The sequence below is a fragment of the Cervus elaphus genome, chromosome 5 (genome assembly GCF_910594005.1).
Source record: "Cervus elaphus chromosome 5, mCerEla1.1, whole genome shotgun sequence".
NCBI classification, from domain to species: Eukaryota; Metazoa; Chordata; class Mammalia; order Artiodactyla; family Cervidae; genus Cervus; species Cervus elaphus.
This window is the reverse complement of record NC_057819.1, coordinates 100,420,930-100,436,167: the sequence shown is the minus strand read 5'-3', so window position 1 is coordinate 100,436,167 and position 15,238 is coordinate 100,420,930. Positions and strand designations below refer to the sequence as shown.

At 48.0% G+C, this 15,238-nt stretch overlaps 2 protein-coding genes across 5 annotated transcripts; one reads left to right on the top strand and one right to left on the bottom strand.

Annotated features, from left to right (window-relative positions):
• The first annotated feature begins 45 nt into the window (after positions 1-45).
• On the top strand, positions 46-11,863 carry SLC25A35 (solute carrier family 25 member 35). Of its 3 annotated transcripts, none has more exons than XM_043903789.1 (6): positions 46-89; positions 7,491-8,901; positions 9,979-10,044; positions 10,498-10,650; positions 10,975-11,109; positions 11,273-11,863. In XM_043903789.1, the coding sequence occupies exons 2-6, from the start codon at positions 8,527-8,529 to the stop codon at positions 11,444-11,446; spliced, it is 903 nt and encodes a 300-aa protein (XP_043759724.1). In that variant the 5' UTR covers positions 46-89; positions 7,491-8,526; the 3' UTR covers positions 11,447-11,863. The 3 variants fall into 3 exon arrangements, with proteins under 3 accessions (XP_043759724.1, XP_043759725.1, XP_043759723.1); XM_043903788.1 differs by lacking the exon at positions 46-89 and adding an exon at positions 6,046-7,424; XM_043903790.1 differs by lacking the exons at positions 46-89; positions 10,498-10,650 and having other exon boundaries at positions 6,041-8,901.
• Positions 11,849-13,281, bottom strand: RANGRF (RAN guanine nucleotide release factor). 2 transcript variants are annotated; one of them, XM_043903793.1, is made up of 5 exons: positions 13,067-13,281; positions 12,861-12,977; positions 12,520-12,655; positions 12,323-12,408; positions 11,849-12,122 (listed from the first exon to the last, which is right to left on the bottom strand). In XM_043903793.1, exons 1-5 carry the CDS (start codon positions 13,141-13,143, stop codon positions 11,999-12,001), a joined length of 540 nt encoding a protein of 179 aa, XP_043759728.1. In that variant the 5' UTR covers positions 13,144-13,281; the 3' UTR covers positions 11,849-11,998. The 2 variants fall into 2 exon arrangements, with proteins under 2 accessions (XP_043759728.1, XP_043759726.1); XM_043903791.1 differs by having other exon boundaries at positions 12,499-12,655; positions 13,067-13,280.
• Positions 13,282-15,238: the final 1,957 nt, after the last annotated feature.

Here is a 15,238-nt window from a genome sequence, read left to right as displayed (position 1 = left end):
GATGGACAGGGAAGCCAGGCGTGCTGCAGTCCATGGGGTCGAAAAGAGTCAGACACGACTGTGCAACTGAACTGAACTGAAAAATTGAGGTATAGTTGATTTACCTTATTAGTTTTGGGTGTACAACATAGTGATTCAAAAATTTTTATAGGTTATATTCCATTTATAGTTATAAAATATTGGCTTTTTCCCTGAGTTAAATGATTTTTATATATATATATATTTTTTTTTGATGTGCTGAGTCTTTGTTGCTACTTGGGCTTTTCTCTAGTTGCAGGGAGCAGGGGCTACTCTCTAGTTGCCACATGGGGACTTCTCCTTGCAGTGGCTTCTTGTGTTGTGGAACTCGGGTGTGCGGGCTTCAGTGGTTGCGGCAGCATGTGGGCTCGGTAGTTGTGGCTCCCAGGCTCTAGAGCACAGGTGCAATAGTGATGCTGCGTGGGCTAAGTTGCTCTGCAGCATGTGGGATCTTCCTGGATCTGGAACTGAACTCAGGTCTCCTGCACTGGCAAGAGAATTCTTTACCACTGAGCCACCAGAGAAGCCCTCAACTGATTTTTGACAACAGAAGCAAAGGCAATTCAGTGGAGATAGGCTGCTGTTTTCAACAAAAGTTGTTGAAACAACTGATATCCATATGTAAAAATGACACAGACCTTACATCATTCACACTCAAAAAAGATCATAGACCTGAGTGTAAATCATAGACCTAAACTACAGAATTTCTAAAAGAAAATGTAGGAGATAATCTAGGCGACCTTAGGTTTGGCAATAAGTTTTTAGTTACAACATAAAAAACATGATCCATGAAAGAAAAAAATTGATGTTAGACTTTATTATAATTAAAACCTTCTGCTCTATAAAAGATAATATTAAGAGAATGAAAAGACAAGTCATAGACTGGGAGTAAATAGTTGAAAAACATATCTGATAAATGACTGTTATCCAAAATACACAAATAACTCAAACTCAACAACCAGAAAGCTAAACAATCCAATTGAAAACAGGGAAAAGATCTGAATAGACACCTCACTAAAGAATATAATACATACAAGGGTTTAAATTGCCAACTATAAGATGAATAAGTTTTGGGGATCTAATGTACAAAATGTCAACTATAATTAAGAATACTGTATATAACATAGGTTATCAACAAGAACAACTGTATAGCACAGGGAACTCTACTCAATACTCTGTAATAACCTACATGGGAAAAAAAAGTTTGGTAATTTCTTAACAAAGCTAAACATAGTCTTACCAATCATTTCAGCAATTGTACTCCTAGGTATTAACTCAACTGATTTGAAAACAAATGTCTATATATAAAAAAAATGCACACAAACATTTATAGCAACTTTATTCATCATCACCAAAAACTGGAAGCAACCAAGATGTCCTTCAACACAAGAAAGGATAAATAAACTGTGGTACACTCATAAAATGGAATATTATTCAATAATCAAATGTTATCAGGGCTTAAAAAGATACTGATGAAACTTAAATGCATACAGTTAAGTCAAAGAAGCCAGCCTGAAGAGGTTACATTCCTTTATGATTCCAACTATATAATATTCTGGAAAAGGCAGAAATACAGAGACAATAGACAGACCAGTAGTTGCCAGGGATGGTTGAACAGGTGAAATACTGAGGATTTTCTTTGGCGGGGGCTGGGGGGGCGGTGATGAGAATATTCTGTATAATACTATTGATATAATGCATTTGTCAAAACCCTTAAAACTTAGAGAACAAGTTAATACATGCACTCCCAGCTGAGAGAGTCTAGAAGTAATGGCACTGTAATGGCATCAAGCACAGCCATGCTCAGATTTTAGTTTCTAATACTATTCTTCAATAAAACAAACTAGGGCTCCTTGGAGAAATAGCTGACACTAGGACTTGGGCAGAAAATACACAAAATTAGCCTGGAGCATCTTATATTGCCAAAAAGTAAAGAAACAAAAATTTTTAAAGATTTTTTTTTAAGTCTTTTTTGAATTTGTTACAGTATTGTTTCTGTTTTATGTTTTTGACTGCCAGGCATCTGGGATCTTAGTTCTCCAACCAGGAATCAATGCAGCATCCTCTGCATTGGAAGGTGAAGTCTTAACCACTGGACGGTTAGGGACTGCCCTGACCATCCAGTGGTTAGACTCCACGCTTCCACTATTGTGGCCAGGGTTTGATCCCTGGTGGAGGAAAGATCTCAGAAGTCGAATGGTGTGACCAGCTCACAAAATAAATAAATAGTTTGATTAAAAGAAGATTTGATGAGGATATGTCAAGAAAACATAGAAATCAGGAATTCCCTGGCAATCCAGTGGTTAGGACTCTGTCACTCTCCCTGCTGAGGGTTCAGGCCAATCCCTGGTCAGGGAACTAATATCCCACAGTCGGGCAGTGTGGCCAAAAAAATAAAGAAAACATAGAAATCTAGTAAAAGAGTTCTCAAAGGCCAAAGTTAGAACATTATAAACAACAAAATAAAGTATATTGGATTACAACTCAAAGTATAAAATAAATATCCATGATTCCATACTGATAGAAATAAATGGTTGAATAAATAAATAAATGGGGCAAACAAATCTCCCATGTGGAATTCCAAATAATTTATATAGATTTTTCTCCCTCAAGGAAGTGGAGTCTAACTCTCCATTCCTTCAATGTGGGCTGTACATAGTGATTTCCTTCCAAAGAATGCACGGTGGAAAGGAGGAAAAAATTCTAATAAATTTTCTACAGAGAAACCTGACAGACACTACTTCAGCCTGGTGATCAAGGTCAATATCAACAGTAATGTCATTTTGACAGACAGTATGTATGCAGTAGCACCTTTGACATAATGTGATGAATGACAGTTGCCTGTGTGGTCTGCCTCCCCAAAACCCACAACCTCACTCCAGTCATGAGAAAAGAAAAAAAAAAAAAAACACACAATAGAAGGACATTCTACAAAATACCAAACAAGTACTTCTCAAAACTGCCCAGGTCATCAAAAACCAGGCGAGTCAGAGAAACCATGACAGCCAAGAGGAGCCTGAGGAGATACCACAAGTGAATGCAATTCCTGGATGGAATCCTGAAAGAGAAAAAAAACTTCATAAAAAAAAGGAAGGAAATCTGAAAAAGTATGGATGTCAATAATGCATTAATATTTGTTCATTAATTGTAACAATATCAATATATCATATTGAAACTGTTTACCTCAGATTGGGACTCAGACCCAGCCAGAACCAAGTTTGGGACTTGAACCCACAATGTTTTAATTAGAATCACTCACCTGATGTCTGGACTCACTGAGGTTCAGGTTCTTTGTGTCTCAGTGCAGAGGAAATTCAGGGAGAGGCAAAGTGGTAGGCAAGTAGATTTATTGTAAGAGATGCTTCTGGGCAGCTGGGAAACTCTGCCCCAGGGATCGAATGGGCTACAATTTTATAATGAAAAAGGGGGAGGGGGAAAGACCGCCTTCTTCAAGAAGACATAGATGCAGACATGCATCACTAGCTCCTCTTTCATATTAGGCAGGAAAGTGTCTGACCCTCTGAGGTCAAACTAGGATCATTGCATTAGAAGAAGGGTGGTGACATTTTTCTCCCATCTACTGGCCTTGTGGTTTTGTTTATGGTTTTATAGTTAAGTAAGCCTACTTCATTGAACAATATTCCAATAACTTTCTTGAGTGATCATTAACTTACAGTGGTCTCCCAAAGTTTTCTAGGTTTCCTTCTCTATCTATAGTCCCCTACTGGGACTTCTACAACTAACTGTATGACTATCCTATTCTATCCCCATCAATATTAATGTAAGATATTAATAATGAAGGAAATGGTTTTTCCAGTAGTCGTGTATGGATGTGAGAGTTGGACTATAAAGAAAGCTGAGTGCCAAAGAGCTGATGCTTTTGAACTGTGGTGTTGGAGAAGACTCTTGAGAGACCCTTGGACAGCAAGGAGATCCAACCAGCCGATCCTAAAGGAAATCAGTCCTGAATATTCACGGGAAGGACTGATGCTGAAGTTGAAACTCCAATACTTTGGCTACCTGATGTGATGAACTGACTCATTTGAAAAGAGCCTGATTCTGGGAAAGATTGAAGGCAGGAGGAGAAGGGGACAACAGAAGATGAGATGGTTGGATGGCACCACTGACTCAATGGACATGAGTTTGAGTAAATTCAGGGAGTTGGTGATGAACAGGGGGGCCTGACGTGCTGCAGTCCATGGGGTCGCAAAGAGTCAGACATGACTGAGCAACTAACTGAACTGAACTGAATGAAAAAATTGGATGTGGGAACTCTCATAGCATCTTTATAATTTTTCTATAAACCTAAAACTGTTCTAAAAATTAAGATTGTTTTAAAAATAATAACACTTTAAAAGTTGTCTATCTGTCTGGAGACGGAAATGGCAACCCACTCCAGTTTTCTTGCCTGGAGAATTCCATGAGCCTGGCAGGCTACAGTCCACGGGGTCGCAAAGAGTCGGACACTTTCACTTTCAGAAGATTAGTGAAGACTCATGGGCCTTTATCTGTGTATTTAATGTTGGCACAAAGACAACAGGACTGGAGTCCAGGCTTTTCCTACCACCCTGTTTCTTAGGCTAAATTCCCCAGCCTCACACCCAAGGGTGGTAGTAGCATCAAGTCTAAGAGTTCTTGGTTTTCAGCGGAAAACCCAATGACCTACTACTGGAGGGATATAAACCAACTCAAGTGTCTCAGGTCCAACAACATCAGTCATCCTGGGGCTTCCCTGGTGTTCCAGAGGTTAAAACTCCTGCTCCCTATGCAGAGGGTCCAGGCTCCATCCCTACTCAGGGATAAGACCCAGCACAGCAGTTATTAAAAAATCTTCACCAACAAAGTCAGGGAAAAAATAATCTCACTGTGCGTTTAAGTACTGACAACCAATCCCACAGCAATTGAGACTTTGGGGGGACTCACTAGGACTCTTACCAGAGGCAACACACCAGACTGTGTAGTAGTATTTTCACTACAAAATAATTTATTAAAACACAGCTTCAGCCTCCTACAAAAAAAAAGTTGTCTATCTGTAGGATGTCTGGATATTAAAAATGAAAGGCTTCAGCCAGTAGTTCTAAAACGTTAGCACATATCAAAATATCTTAGCGGGTTTTGTTAAGCCTCTCATCAGGCCCCATCTTCAGTGCCAGAGATCTGGTGTGGGACTAGGGAATCTGCATTGTTATGAAGTCCCCCGGGGGCTTCCCTGGTGGCTCAGGGGTAAAGAATCTGCCTGAAGGAAACATAGGACATGCGGGTTCTATTCCTGGGCCAGAAAGATCCCCTAGAGGAGGAAATGGCAACCCACTCCAGTATTCTTGCCTGGAGAATCCCATGGACAGAGGAACCTGGTGGGCTACGTATAGTTCATGGGGTCGCAGAGTTGGACATGACGTCACACACACACATGAAGTCCTCAGGTGCTGCTGCTGTTGTTCCAAGGACTGGTACTTTGAGAACCACTGGTACAAACTCAAAAATTAAAACAATGATGAGCTCTCATCCTACAAGCAGATAGGGTAGGGGTCCCAGAGAGAGAGAACCCCATATGGCTTTCTTGACAAGAGAAGCCATTTTGTGATCCAAGCCTGGCTACAATGTTAACCCTAGAACAGATCTCAGTAATTAAAATCTTAGAGGAACAAAAGAATGCAAGAACAAAGTAAAAGCCTTTAGAAGCAACAGTTCAGTGATAAAGAAAAAAAGAGTCCTGGGTCCTCCTCTTTTGAACTGTGGTGTTGGAAAAGACTTCTGAGAGCCCCTTGGACCACAAGGAGATCAAACCAGTCAATCCTAAAGGAAATCAGTCCCGAATATTCATTGGAAGGATCGATGCTGAAGCTGAAGCTCCAATACTTTGGCCGCCTGATGCAAAGAACTGACTCACTGAAAAAGACCCTGATGCTGGGAAAGATAGAAGGCAGGAGGAAAAGGGGACAACAGAGGATGAGATGGTTGGATGGCATCACTGACTCGATGGACATGAGTTTGAGCAAGCTCTGGGAGTTGGTGATGGACAGAGAAGCCTGGTGAGCTGCAGTCCATGGGGTCGCAAAGAGTCTGACACGACTGAGCTGAGCGACTGAACTGAACTGAGGCCCTCCTCAAGGGATATACATAACAATCCAATCTTTGAGTTGTTCTAGGGTAACAAAGGCCCCCCACACAGGTGGGGAATGGCAACTTCTGGCTAAAACCTGCAGATGGGTGGGAACCTAAGGAATGATGATGTTAACCTTCTTCTGTCATTTGTGATTTCAATCAACGAAAGCTTAGACTTTTGCCCCTATTCTGTGCTGGATTCTCTTCTGCTCAAGCCCCGTCATGAATAAGCAAACCCCAGCCAAACCTCTTCATGAATATGCACATACCGTTAGCTTCAAACTTCCCTAATTTTGCTGTTCGGAAAACACTGCTTTGGGAAACATCGCCGGTATTCTCCTTACTTACAAATCTTCCTTCTCTCACTCTTTGGCTTGGTTGTGTCTTTTGACTCACTGAGATGAATCCAGTTTTTCAGGTGATAATCCCAGCCAGCAGGTGGAGGCATTTGCGGAGCATTCCTTGGACATTTTCAGGGGAACTTTTCAGAGCCTCTCTTGAGAAGCTGTGTTATCTGCTCCACGCCTCCTACCTAATTCAAAATCTCAGTGATTTAGCTGTAAGCTGGAGAGAAAAGATTCAGACTCAGCTCCCCAGCCCTAGGAGTGTCCAAGAACTCCCATTGTAGTGGAGGAGTCAGAGTAAACAATTGTTAATCAAATCAGAAACAAAGGTTTCTCATTTACTTGAGGAGCAAAGCAGGATGGAAGTGGCTAAAAAGCTTTAAGGATCAGGAGAGATGCTGAAGTTGAAGAGTGACTTGGAGGTTACCAGGATAAGGGGTGCCATGGGAACAGGATATGCGCACAAGGAGACTAATTGAGCACCTAGAGAAAATCAAACACTTTCACTCAGGCTTACACAATACATAATTATCATTCCCATTTTACAGAGAAAGCTCTGAGATGTTAAGAATCTTGCCTAAGGCCATCCAGCTGGTAAGCAGGAAGACCCAAACTGGACCTCAAAAGATTCTCTGGGTCAGTTGTGCCCCCTAACTCCTTCTCCCACCCCAGAAGACATCCCTTATTCTCCTGCCATCTTTCTCCAAGCCTTCCCCTTCTTTTCTCAGAAGTCCTTGCATAATTAACCATTACCAGGCTCATGAAAAAGTACAGGAGTCCAGAGTCTCAGGACCTCTTCCATCTCTTGCTGGCCTTGTATAACCTAGGCCCAGGGATCAAAATCCCACCCTACTCAGCCTGCCTGCCCTTCTCTGGGTTACTGTGAGGATCAAAAGAGCATAAGGATGTGACTATGTTCCCTGCGATCCTTCAGGACCCCTTCCTCTTCACCCGCAGGTACCACATCCCCGCCCTGGAACCTATTATGCAAATATTTTACTCAGTCTAAGGATATCTGTTCAGTGCAGGGGCGAGCTCTCCTGACGTCGATCCGAGGAGTGGATCTACAGTTTGGCAACCTCACCCGGCGACGACCCGGGATAGAAGAAGAAAGGGAGCCCTCGGTTCGCAAAAGGAGCAGCCCCAAACAGGCCGATGAACTGCTGTCTCCGCACTCGGCCTCTGCGCCCGTCCAGGGACCCAGGGTCCAACCTCTCCTCCTCCCTACCAGTGATTAAAAAAACTCCGCTCCCGGGGGACCCCTCCCAGCACTCCGAGGTACAGCCCAGCACAGCCCAGGTACCGGTGCCGGGGTGTGGAGAGTTAACTCCAACCGCTTCTAGGCAGATTCCGGGGGCCGGGTCGCCTGGAGCACCTCCCATTGGCCGTCGAGCCGGCTCGGCGTTGATTGGCTGCGGCTCTCGACTACGCCTCTCCAAGGCTCCTCATTGGGCGCTGCTCTCCAGTGATCGGAGTGTGGTGGCCAGGCCTCCGTAGGCTACCCGGGGTGAAGCTGCTGCGGGCTCCGGCAGATGCCTGGGGGCGCTCATCCTCGGCTGAGTCTTGACTTCCTTCCCGATTCAGACCTCGCTGCTGTCCCGGGGACGCCACCGGATCTTCTCCTGGTCCTCTTCCTCCTTCACCTGCTGATTTTCTTTCCCCTTTCTCCCCCGGACCCGTCTCCCAACTCCGCTTTCCCCTCACCTACTCCCGACCCCGGTGTCTGGCCATCCTAAGCATCCCACCTGCTGTCCTCTTGACTTCTGCCCCTTCTTGACCTCAAATCCCTTAATTAACAAGTCTCTGTCATAGCCTTCTCACCAGACTCTCCTAAACTCGTATTTCTCTCTTTACCATCTCCTGACTCCCAAATTCCAGCTAACCCTTGACCTCTTGACATCTGACCCTGACACTCTATAGATTCCAGATCTCTAAATTTCTACCTCCTGCAGCCCGGACCCCTGGAACTGAGGCTCTCCCCTGGATATTCTGACCCCATTTCTAAAGTTAATTTTAACTTTCTTACCCCTGGACCAGTTCCTGCTACTGCTGTCCCACCATGGACTTCTTGATGAGCGGCCTGGCAGCCTGCGGTGCCTGTTTGTTCACCAATCCCCTGGAGGTGGTGAAGACCAGGATGCAGCTGCAGGGAGAACTGCGGGCCCCGGGCACCTACCAACGGCACTACCGAAACGTCTTCCATGCCTTCATTACCATCGGCAAGGTGGACGGCCTGGCGGCCCTGCAGAAGGGCCTGGCCCCTGCCCTCTTATACCAGTTTCTGATGAACGGCATCCGGCTGGGCACCTACGGGCTGGTGGAAGCTGGGGGCTACCTGCACACGACTGAAGGCACACTCAGCCCTGTTCGTAGCGCAGCAGCTGGGGCCTTGGCTGGGGTCATGGGAGCCTACTTGGGGAGCCCCATTTACATGGTGAGAAGAAGGGTCTTGCCTGGGGCCTTCGAGGAAGATCTTTGGTGCAGGGTGGGTGCCTGGGCCTTCACTGAGGTTGGAAGTGCATTTGTGTAGGGGAAGATGAGCGGTTTGATTAATATACTTCAGCGAGTCTGGGGATCGGGGGAGGTCCTGGGCATCACAGAATTACCATCCTGTAGTCTGCCTCTGAGTTATCTGGTATAGGTGAAGGGTCAGGAGCCTGAGGCCCAGAAAAGGAAATGACTAGCTCAAGATCACACAGCTGCTTATTGCTAGGACCAGTCCAGTCCTGGCTTGGCTTCACTGGTGGCTCAGTAAAGAATTCACCTCCAATGCAGGAGACGTGGGTTTGATCCTTGCGTTGGGAAGATCCCCTGGAGAGGGAAATGGCAACCCACTCCAGTATTCTTTGCCTGGGAAATCCCATGGACAGAGGAGTTTGGCAGGCTATAGTCCATGGGGTAGCAAAAGAATCAGACACTACTGAGTGACTAAACAAGAACAAGGCCCTGCTTAGTGCTCTTTCTGGAAAGACACTGTGAGGCAGTGAGGTCTGTAGAAGGAAAGGTAATCTGGTCTCCCTCCCAGGTTATGAGATTCAGGGACAGTGACCTCTCCAAAGCCAGCTGGAGGCAAGAGAGCAAGTTTTGCAGAGGACCCCTCACAACCTGCCCCAGAGTCTGATGTTGGAGCCTGGTCATGGTAGTGGCTGAAGATCCTGTCTGCCAGTCTGAGAATAGGAGATGGCATGAAGAGTCTGGACACCAGGTCTCACCTAACATGAACAGTCTTAGGAAAGGTTGCCATTCTCCATCCCCCACCCCTACCCCAAGGGAGGGAGGATGTAGAGGGGGTGGGGTGCCTTGCAGTGCTAGGAGATCCATCCCCCGGGATTGGAGCCAAGGGACACAGTCTCATGACCAATTTGTTAAGTAGGAACAACAATAATTATCAGATTAGAAGGATATTCATTGCTGAACACCCTAAAGAAAGTGTGAAGGGGTCAGGCATTTGGGTTTCTGAGGTGGGAGGCTGACCTCTGAGCCATAGGCTGTAATACTCTCTCTTCCCCAGGTGAAGACACACCTACAAGCACAGGCAGCCACAGAAATCGCTGTGGGGCACCAGTATAATCATCAGGTGAGGGTTTTCCAACCCCCAGCTTGAGTCCCTGCCCATTCTCTCCCTTCTTCCCCCAGCTTTCTGCCTGTACCCAGCAGCTCCAACCCAGACACATATCTGCCCAGCCCATCAGTTCAGCCCTACTCCACCCCTGGAATCCACCCAAACCCTCTTTCCCCTATGTTCCCAGTTCCTCTAGTTTTCTGCACCTGTTTCTCCCACCCCATCCTTTTGACCTGCTAATGTCCTCACTTGCATATACCCTGCCCAGTTCTGGGGTGGCGAGGGAGAAAAGGATAGGTTGGTCAATAACTGAGGGCCACATTCCTGCTCGAAGCCTACAGGGACCTGGTTGTCTAGACACTGGAGTGCCTGTGATGGACCCATCCTTATCACTGTTAGGAGGTAGCAGCCCCTGATGCTTGGGTGACTGAACCCCGCCCCCATGGTCTTTCCCCCGGCCCCCACCAGGGCATGTTTCAGGCACTAACCAAGATTGGCCAGAAACATGGTCTGGTGGGGTTGTGGCGTGGGGCCCTGGGCGGCCTGCCCCGAGTTATCGTCGGTTCCTCCACCCAGCTGTGCACCTTCTCCTCCACCAAGGACCTCATGACCCAGTGGGAGGTACTGCCTGGGAAAGGGGTGGGGCCACCCTGGGAATGTGGGCAAGTGGGGGGCAAGCTGAAGCGGGCTCAGTTTGAATTAGAACAGTGCCGACATTCAATGTGAGGGGGTAGCAGGTAGTCTTGGGGGGTCACTGTCTCTCTAACCTTCTACCCAGGTGTGCCTGAGTCCCCAGTGCCTTGCGCTCTTCCTCCTTTGTGTTATCACTGGTGGAGTGGAAGCTCCCTGAGTTACCGGCTCTCTCCTGTATCCCCAGTGCAGGGCCTGGCCTTTCCGTGGGGTTGAACGATTGGCTGACAGAGCTCTCCCTTCCTCCCCCATTAGATATTTCCACCCCAGAGCTGGAAGGTGGCTCTGGCGGCCGCCATGGTGAGTGGCATCGCGGTGGTCCTGGCCATGACACCCTTTGATGTGGTCAGCACAAGGCTGTACAACCAGCCCACAGATGCTCAGGGCAAGGTAAGGGAGTGTCCTGGGGTGCGGGCAGGCAGGGAAAGCTGGGGGATGGGGGAAAGCAGATTGTGGGTACAGGTAGGAACCCTAAAATGCAGCCTGCTGAGGTGAGGCTCCTGGTGGGCTCTGACAAACTCCTTCCCTCTGCTCTTCCTCTCCCACCTCTCAGGGCCTCATGTACCGGGGGTTACTGGACGCTCTGCTGCAGACGGCTCGGACAGAGGGCATTTTTGGCATGTACAAGGGAATAGGTGCCTCCTACTTCCGCCTTGGCCCCCACACCATCCTTTCCCTCTTCTTCTGGGACCAGCTGCGCACGGTCTACTACACGTACACCAAATAACGACAGCCACTCTTCCCCACTCCAGCAAATCAGCACTCCTTGGACTCTTCTGACTCCATTTTTATTACCGGGAGACTTCTGACCAGATGGCCTTTCATCCATCAGAGGAGGACCGCCAACACCACTCCCCATATGATTTCTCAGGATTGAATCACTACAAGGGATAGTTTCCTTCCCTTTCTTGGGTGTTGCTTTAAACCTTCCCTGCCTACACTCCTGCACATTTCACACCGCTCTCTCAGGGCTGAACCTGTCACTCCAAAGTGTGTTTCCTCCCTTTCTCCACTGCTGGCCTTCGGTCCCTTCTGATCCCATGTATAATTTTAACTCCACCCATCCAAGACCAAAGGGAATTGGGGGGACCCAGGTGTTCTGTTAGATTTCAAAGGCACAGAGATTATATTGGTTATAAAGCAAGTTTATTTCTGCAGAGAGGAGGTGTCTTGTGTTTATGCACTGGAAAGGAATTAGGGGAATATATCCAACCCTTTATTCCCCTTGCAGAACAGAAGCCCCAGGTCTTCAGAAGCATTATGCAGCATTTCAGCATCCTTACTGGGGACCAAAGATGTTGGGATCATGAAGGGTCAGACTGGTCACAAGCTGTTCAAAGTCACCCAGGCTCCAGGGCAGAATTGACAGATTTTCCGGGACAAGAGATGACCTATTCTCAGGGCTTGGGGTGGGGAACAGATAGAGAACATCATCTAGGCCTTGAAGCTCCCTTTTTCCCAGACCTGGTTATTTGTGACCCCAACTTCGTGGCCGACTCCCACTTCCTTGGAGAACCCCACCAGCCAGTCTCCCTACTCTGCCCCTCCAAGCCTAATTCCCCTGGGGACCCAATCATCATCCACGTGCCCTTTCTGTCCTTACGGGGGTTGATTGAAGGTGAGCAGGAGATCAGTCTGGTACTGGGGCAGCCGCAGCAAGGCCTGATGCAATGTCACATACTTGGCTACCTAAAGAGATCAGAGTCTGGATGCTTACCTGATTTCCCCGCGCCACCCCCTTCACCCCTCCAGGACGTCTCACACTTCTTTGACCCTCACCTGCTGATTTTCTTTAGCTACCTGCTGTTGGCCAGAAAGGAGCCAGGCTTCTTGACAGCAGCCCCTCAGGGCCAGGTTCTCCAAAACGAGGGGCTGCACAGTCTCCACTTGCACAGCCCTAGCCTCTTGCACCCCGCCAACATCTTCAAAGTGGTACCTGGAGTTGAGGGAGCAGGGTCAGGGAGGGGCATTTGTTACTGCCCCTTTCAAGCATCTCTTAAATCCTAAGCTTCTCTCGCTTCCAGTGATAACACGTTGCCCTTGGAGTTCTCATTGCCCTGATTAACCGACCAGTCACAGGCCCCGCCCACTTCTTTGGCTCACGTCCTCCCATTGGCCAGCCGCGGGCCCGCCTCCCTCACCGGGCAGCCTCCTCGCCCTGCACGTGGGCCTGCAGCTCTAGAAGTTCGATTATCAGGCTCTGGTCTGTCACGCGATGGCAGAAAACTTCTTGATTGTCCGGGACCGGTCGGAGGTCGCTGGAGAGAGGCGAGGTAGACCCTGGTTGACCCCGGTTTCTTCCCGCAACCCACCTGGTCAAATTCCTTTGGTGCCTGGGCCGTCTCACCTTACGTCAATGGCCCCCGGAGGGAGAGTTGCGGAGAAGGCGCCCCCGAACAGTGGATAGTCTCGCGTGGGCTCCATGGGCCTGAGACTAGAGTATAGGCATTAAAGATTTAAAAGAAACCCACATGGGGCCACGTGCCATCACTTCCCTGCGTTTCTCTGCAGCCGTGGCCTCCTCCAGGTCGCCCTTGGTTTCCGACTCTTTAAGATTTGGCCCCGCCCCGCGGTCGCGCTGGCCAATTGGCGCCCGCGCCTTGGGGGCGTTGCCCCAGCGGAGCAGCTCCCGGAAGCCAAGCTCTCAGGAGGGCTCTGGGCGGGACCGCAGGGTCCACTGGGAGGTAAGACCTCGGTTTAGGACTTGTGACGCCCACTTGGTCACTAGCCCGCGCCCGGCCTCCTCGTTTTAAAGGGGTCGCACTTTCTGAGAATGTCGCTTGAGAATCTCCTTAGGGGCCGTTACTCATCCAAAGGACCGACGTCTTTGTGGGGTCTCCTGAAGTGTGTGGAGGAGGGATAGTTTCAGGGTCTCCCCATATTACTCTCGGGGCCTCTTGACAGGGAACGGACTGTCAACCAGATCGCTAATTCCCGGATGTAGGGAATTAGGGAAACAATGGGGCCAGGTGTTGGGGGACCGGGTTAGGATTCAGGCCTCATGCCTTCCTGAAAGCAAGACCCAACCTGGGGATTATATATCTAATCCTCTCAAATCTTTCCTTGGGAGCTGAGGTGAGGCGAGGGGATGGAGGGGTGGGAAGGAGGCGGTCCCCACCCCTCACACACAGACACACCTGGACAGCAGTGTGGAATAAACTCTGTTGTTTTTCTTTTATAGATTTTTAGAGTGGGCTTAAAATTTCAGCTCAGGTGTATCCTCCCAGCTAATTGCTTCATTCATCTTTGAGCCCCAGCACCTGGCAGAGTGTTTAGAGCATAACAGACGTGTATTGTTGAGTGATTGAATAAACCCAAGAGGGTGAATTTTGGGACCCAGGGGACCACCCATACCCTCAGGGGCTCTAGATGTCATCTACTTGCCACCCAAAAACTGAGCTAGAATATTCTCATCCTGAGGCCAACCCACCCACTGGGTTCCAAGTGCCATCATACTTCTGGACCCTAATAATTTTGTTACACAGAGGCCAAGGGGCACATATTCTTTGATCCCGCATCTTACCAGGCCTTAAGCAAAGGGCTGGATATACATAGGCTATTTAGGACCCAACCCTTACCCCACATAGAATTTACAAAGAACAGTGGAGCACACTTTGAGCTTTTTTTTTTTTTAACTTTTACTTATTTTTTTGGCAGTGCTGGGTCTCAGTTGTGGCATGTAGGATCTTTGGTTGTGGCATGTGGAATCTGTTGACAGTTCCCGGATCCAGGATCGAACCTGGGATCCCTGCATTGGGAACTTGGAATCTTATCCACTGGACCACCAAGGAAGTTCCCTTGAGTCTTTTTTTTTTTTTTTTAAGATTTGTTTGGTTTTTGCTGTACTGGGTCTTTGTTGCTGCCTACGGGCTTTCTTGTTGCTGAACATAGGCTCTAGGCTATGCGAGCTTCAGTAGTTGCAGCTCCTGGGCTCTAGAATGCAAGCTTAGTAGTTGTGGCATACCAGTGTAGTTGCCCTGAGGCATGTGGGATCTTCTGGGACTACGAACCGAACCCAGGTCCCCTGCATTGACAAGTGGATTCATAACTACTGGACCAGCAGGGAAGCGCCACCTTGAGTCTTAAAAGTTGCCTCAGAATTCACCAGGTCATGCTAGGGGTATTCTAGCCAAGGTGAACATCAGGAGCAAAGACCTGGAAATGAGAGGGCTTGTTTTGGGAAATGTGAGCATATCAGTTTGGCAAGGGTGCCGTGGCAGGGAGCTTTGAGGCTGGAGTGTTGGTCATGTGCAAGTTGTTTATAGAACATGCTAAGGAGCATGGATTCCTCACTTATGACAGCCAGCATCAGACCTCTCTTAGGATTAAAGGCAGTATGGATATAGTTGAATCTGAATCTGTTTCAGGCAAAGAGAGTGGACTGTTTGATCCATGAGGAGTTAGAAAGAAGGAGGGGTGTTGTTATAGAAGCCTGAGGAAGAGGAGGAGTCTGGACAAGGTGAACCAAGGAAACCAAGTCACAGGGTCAACCCTGCTGCCTCCCTCAGCATCTCTCTGT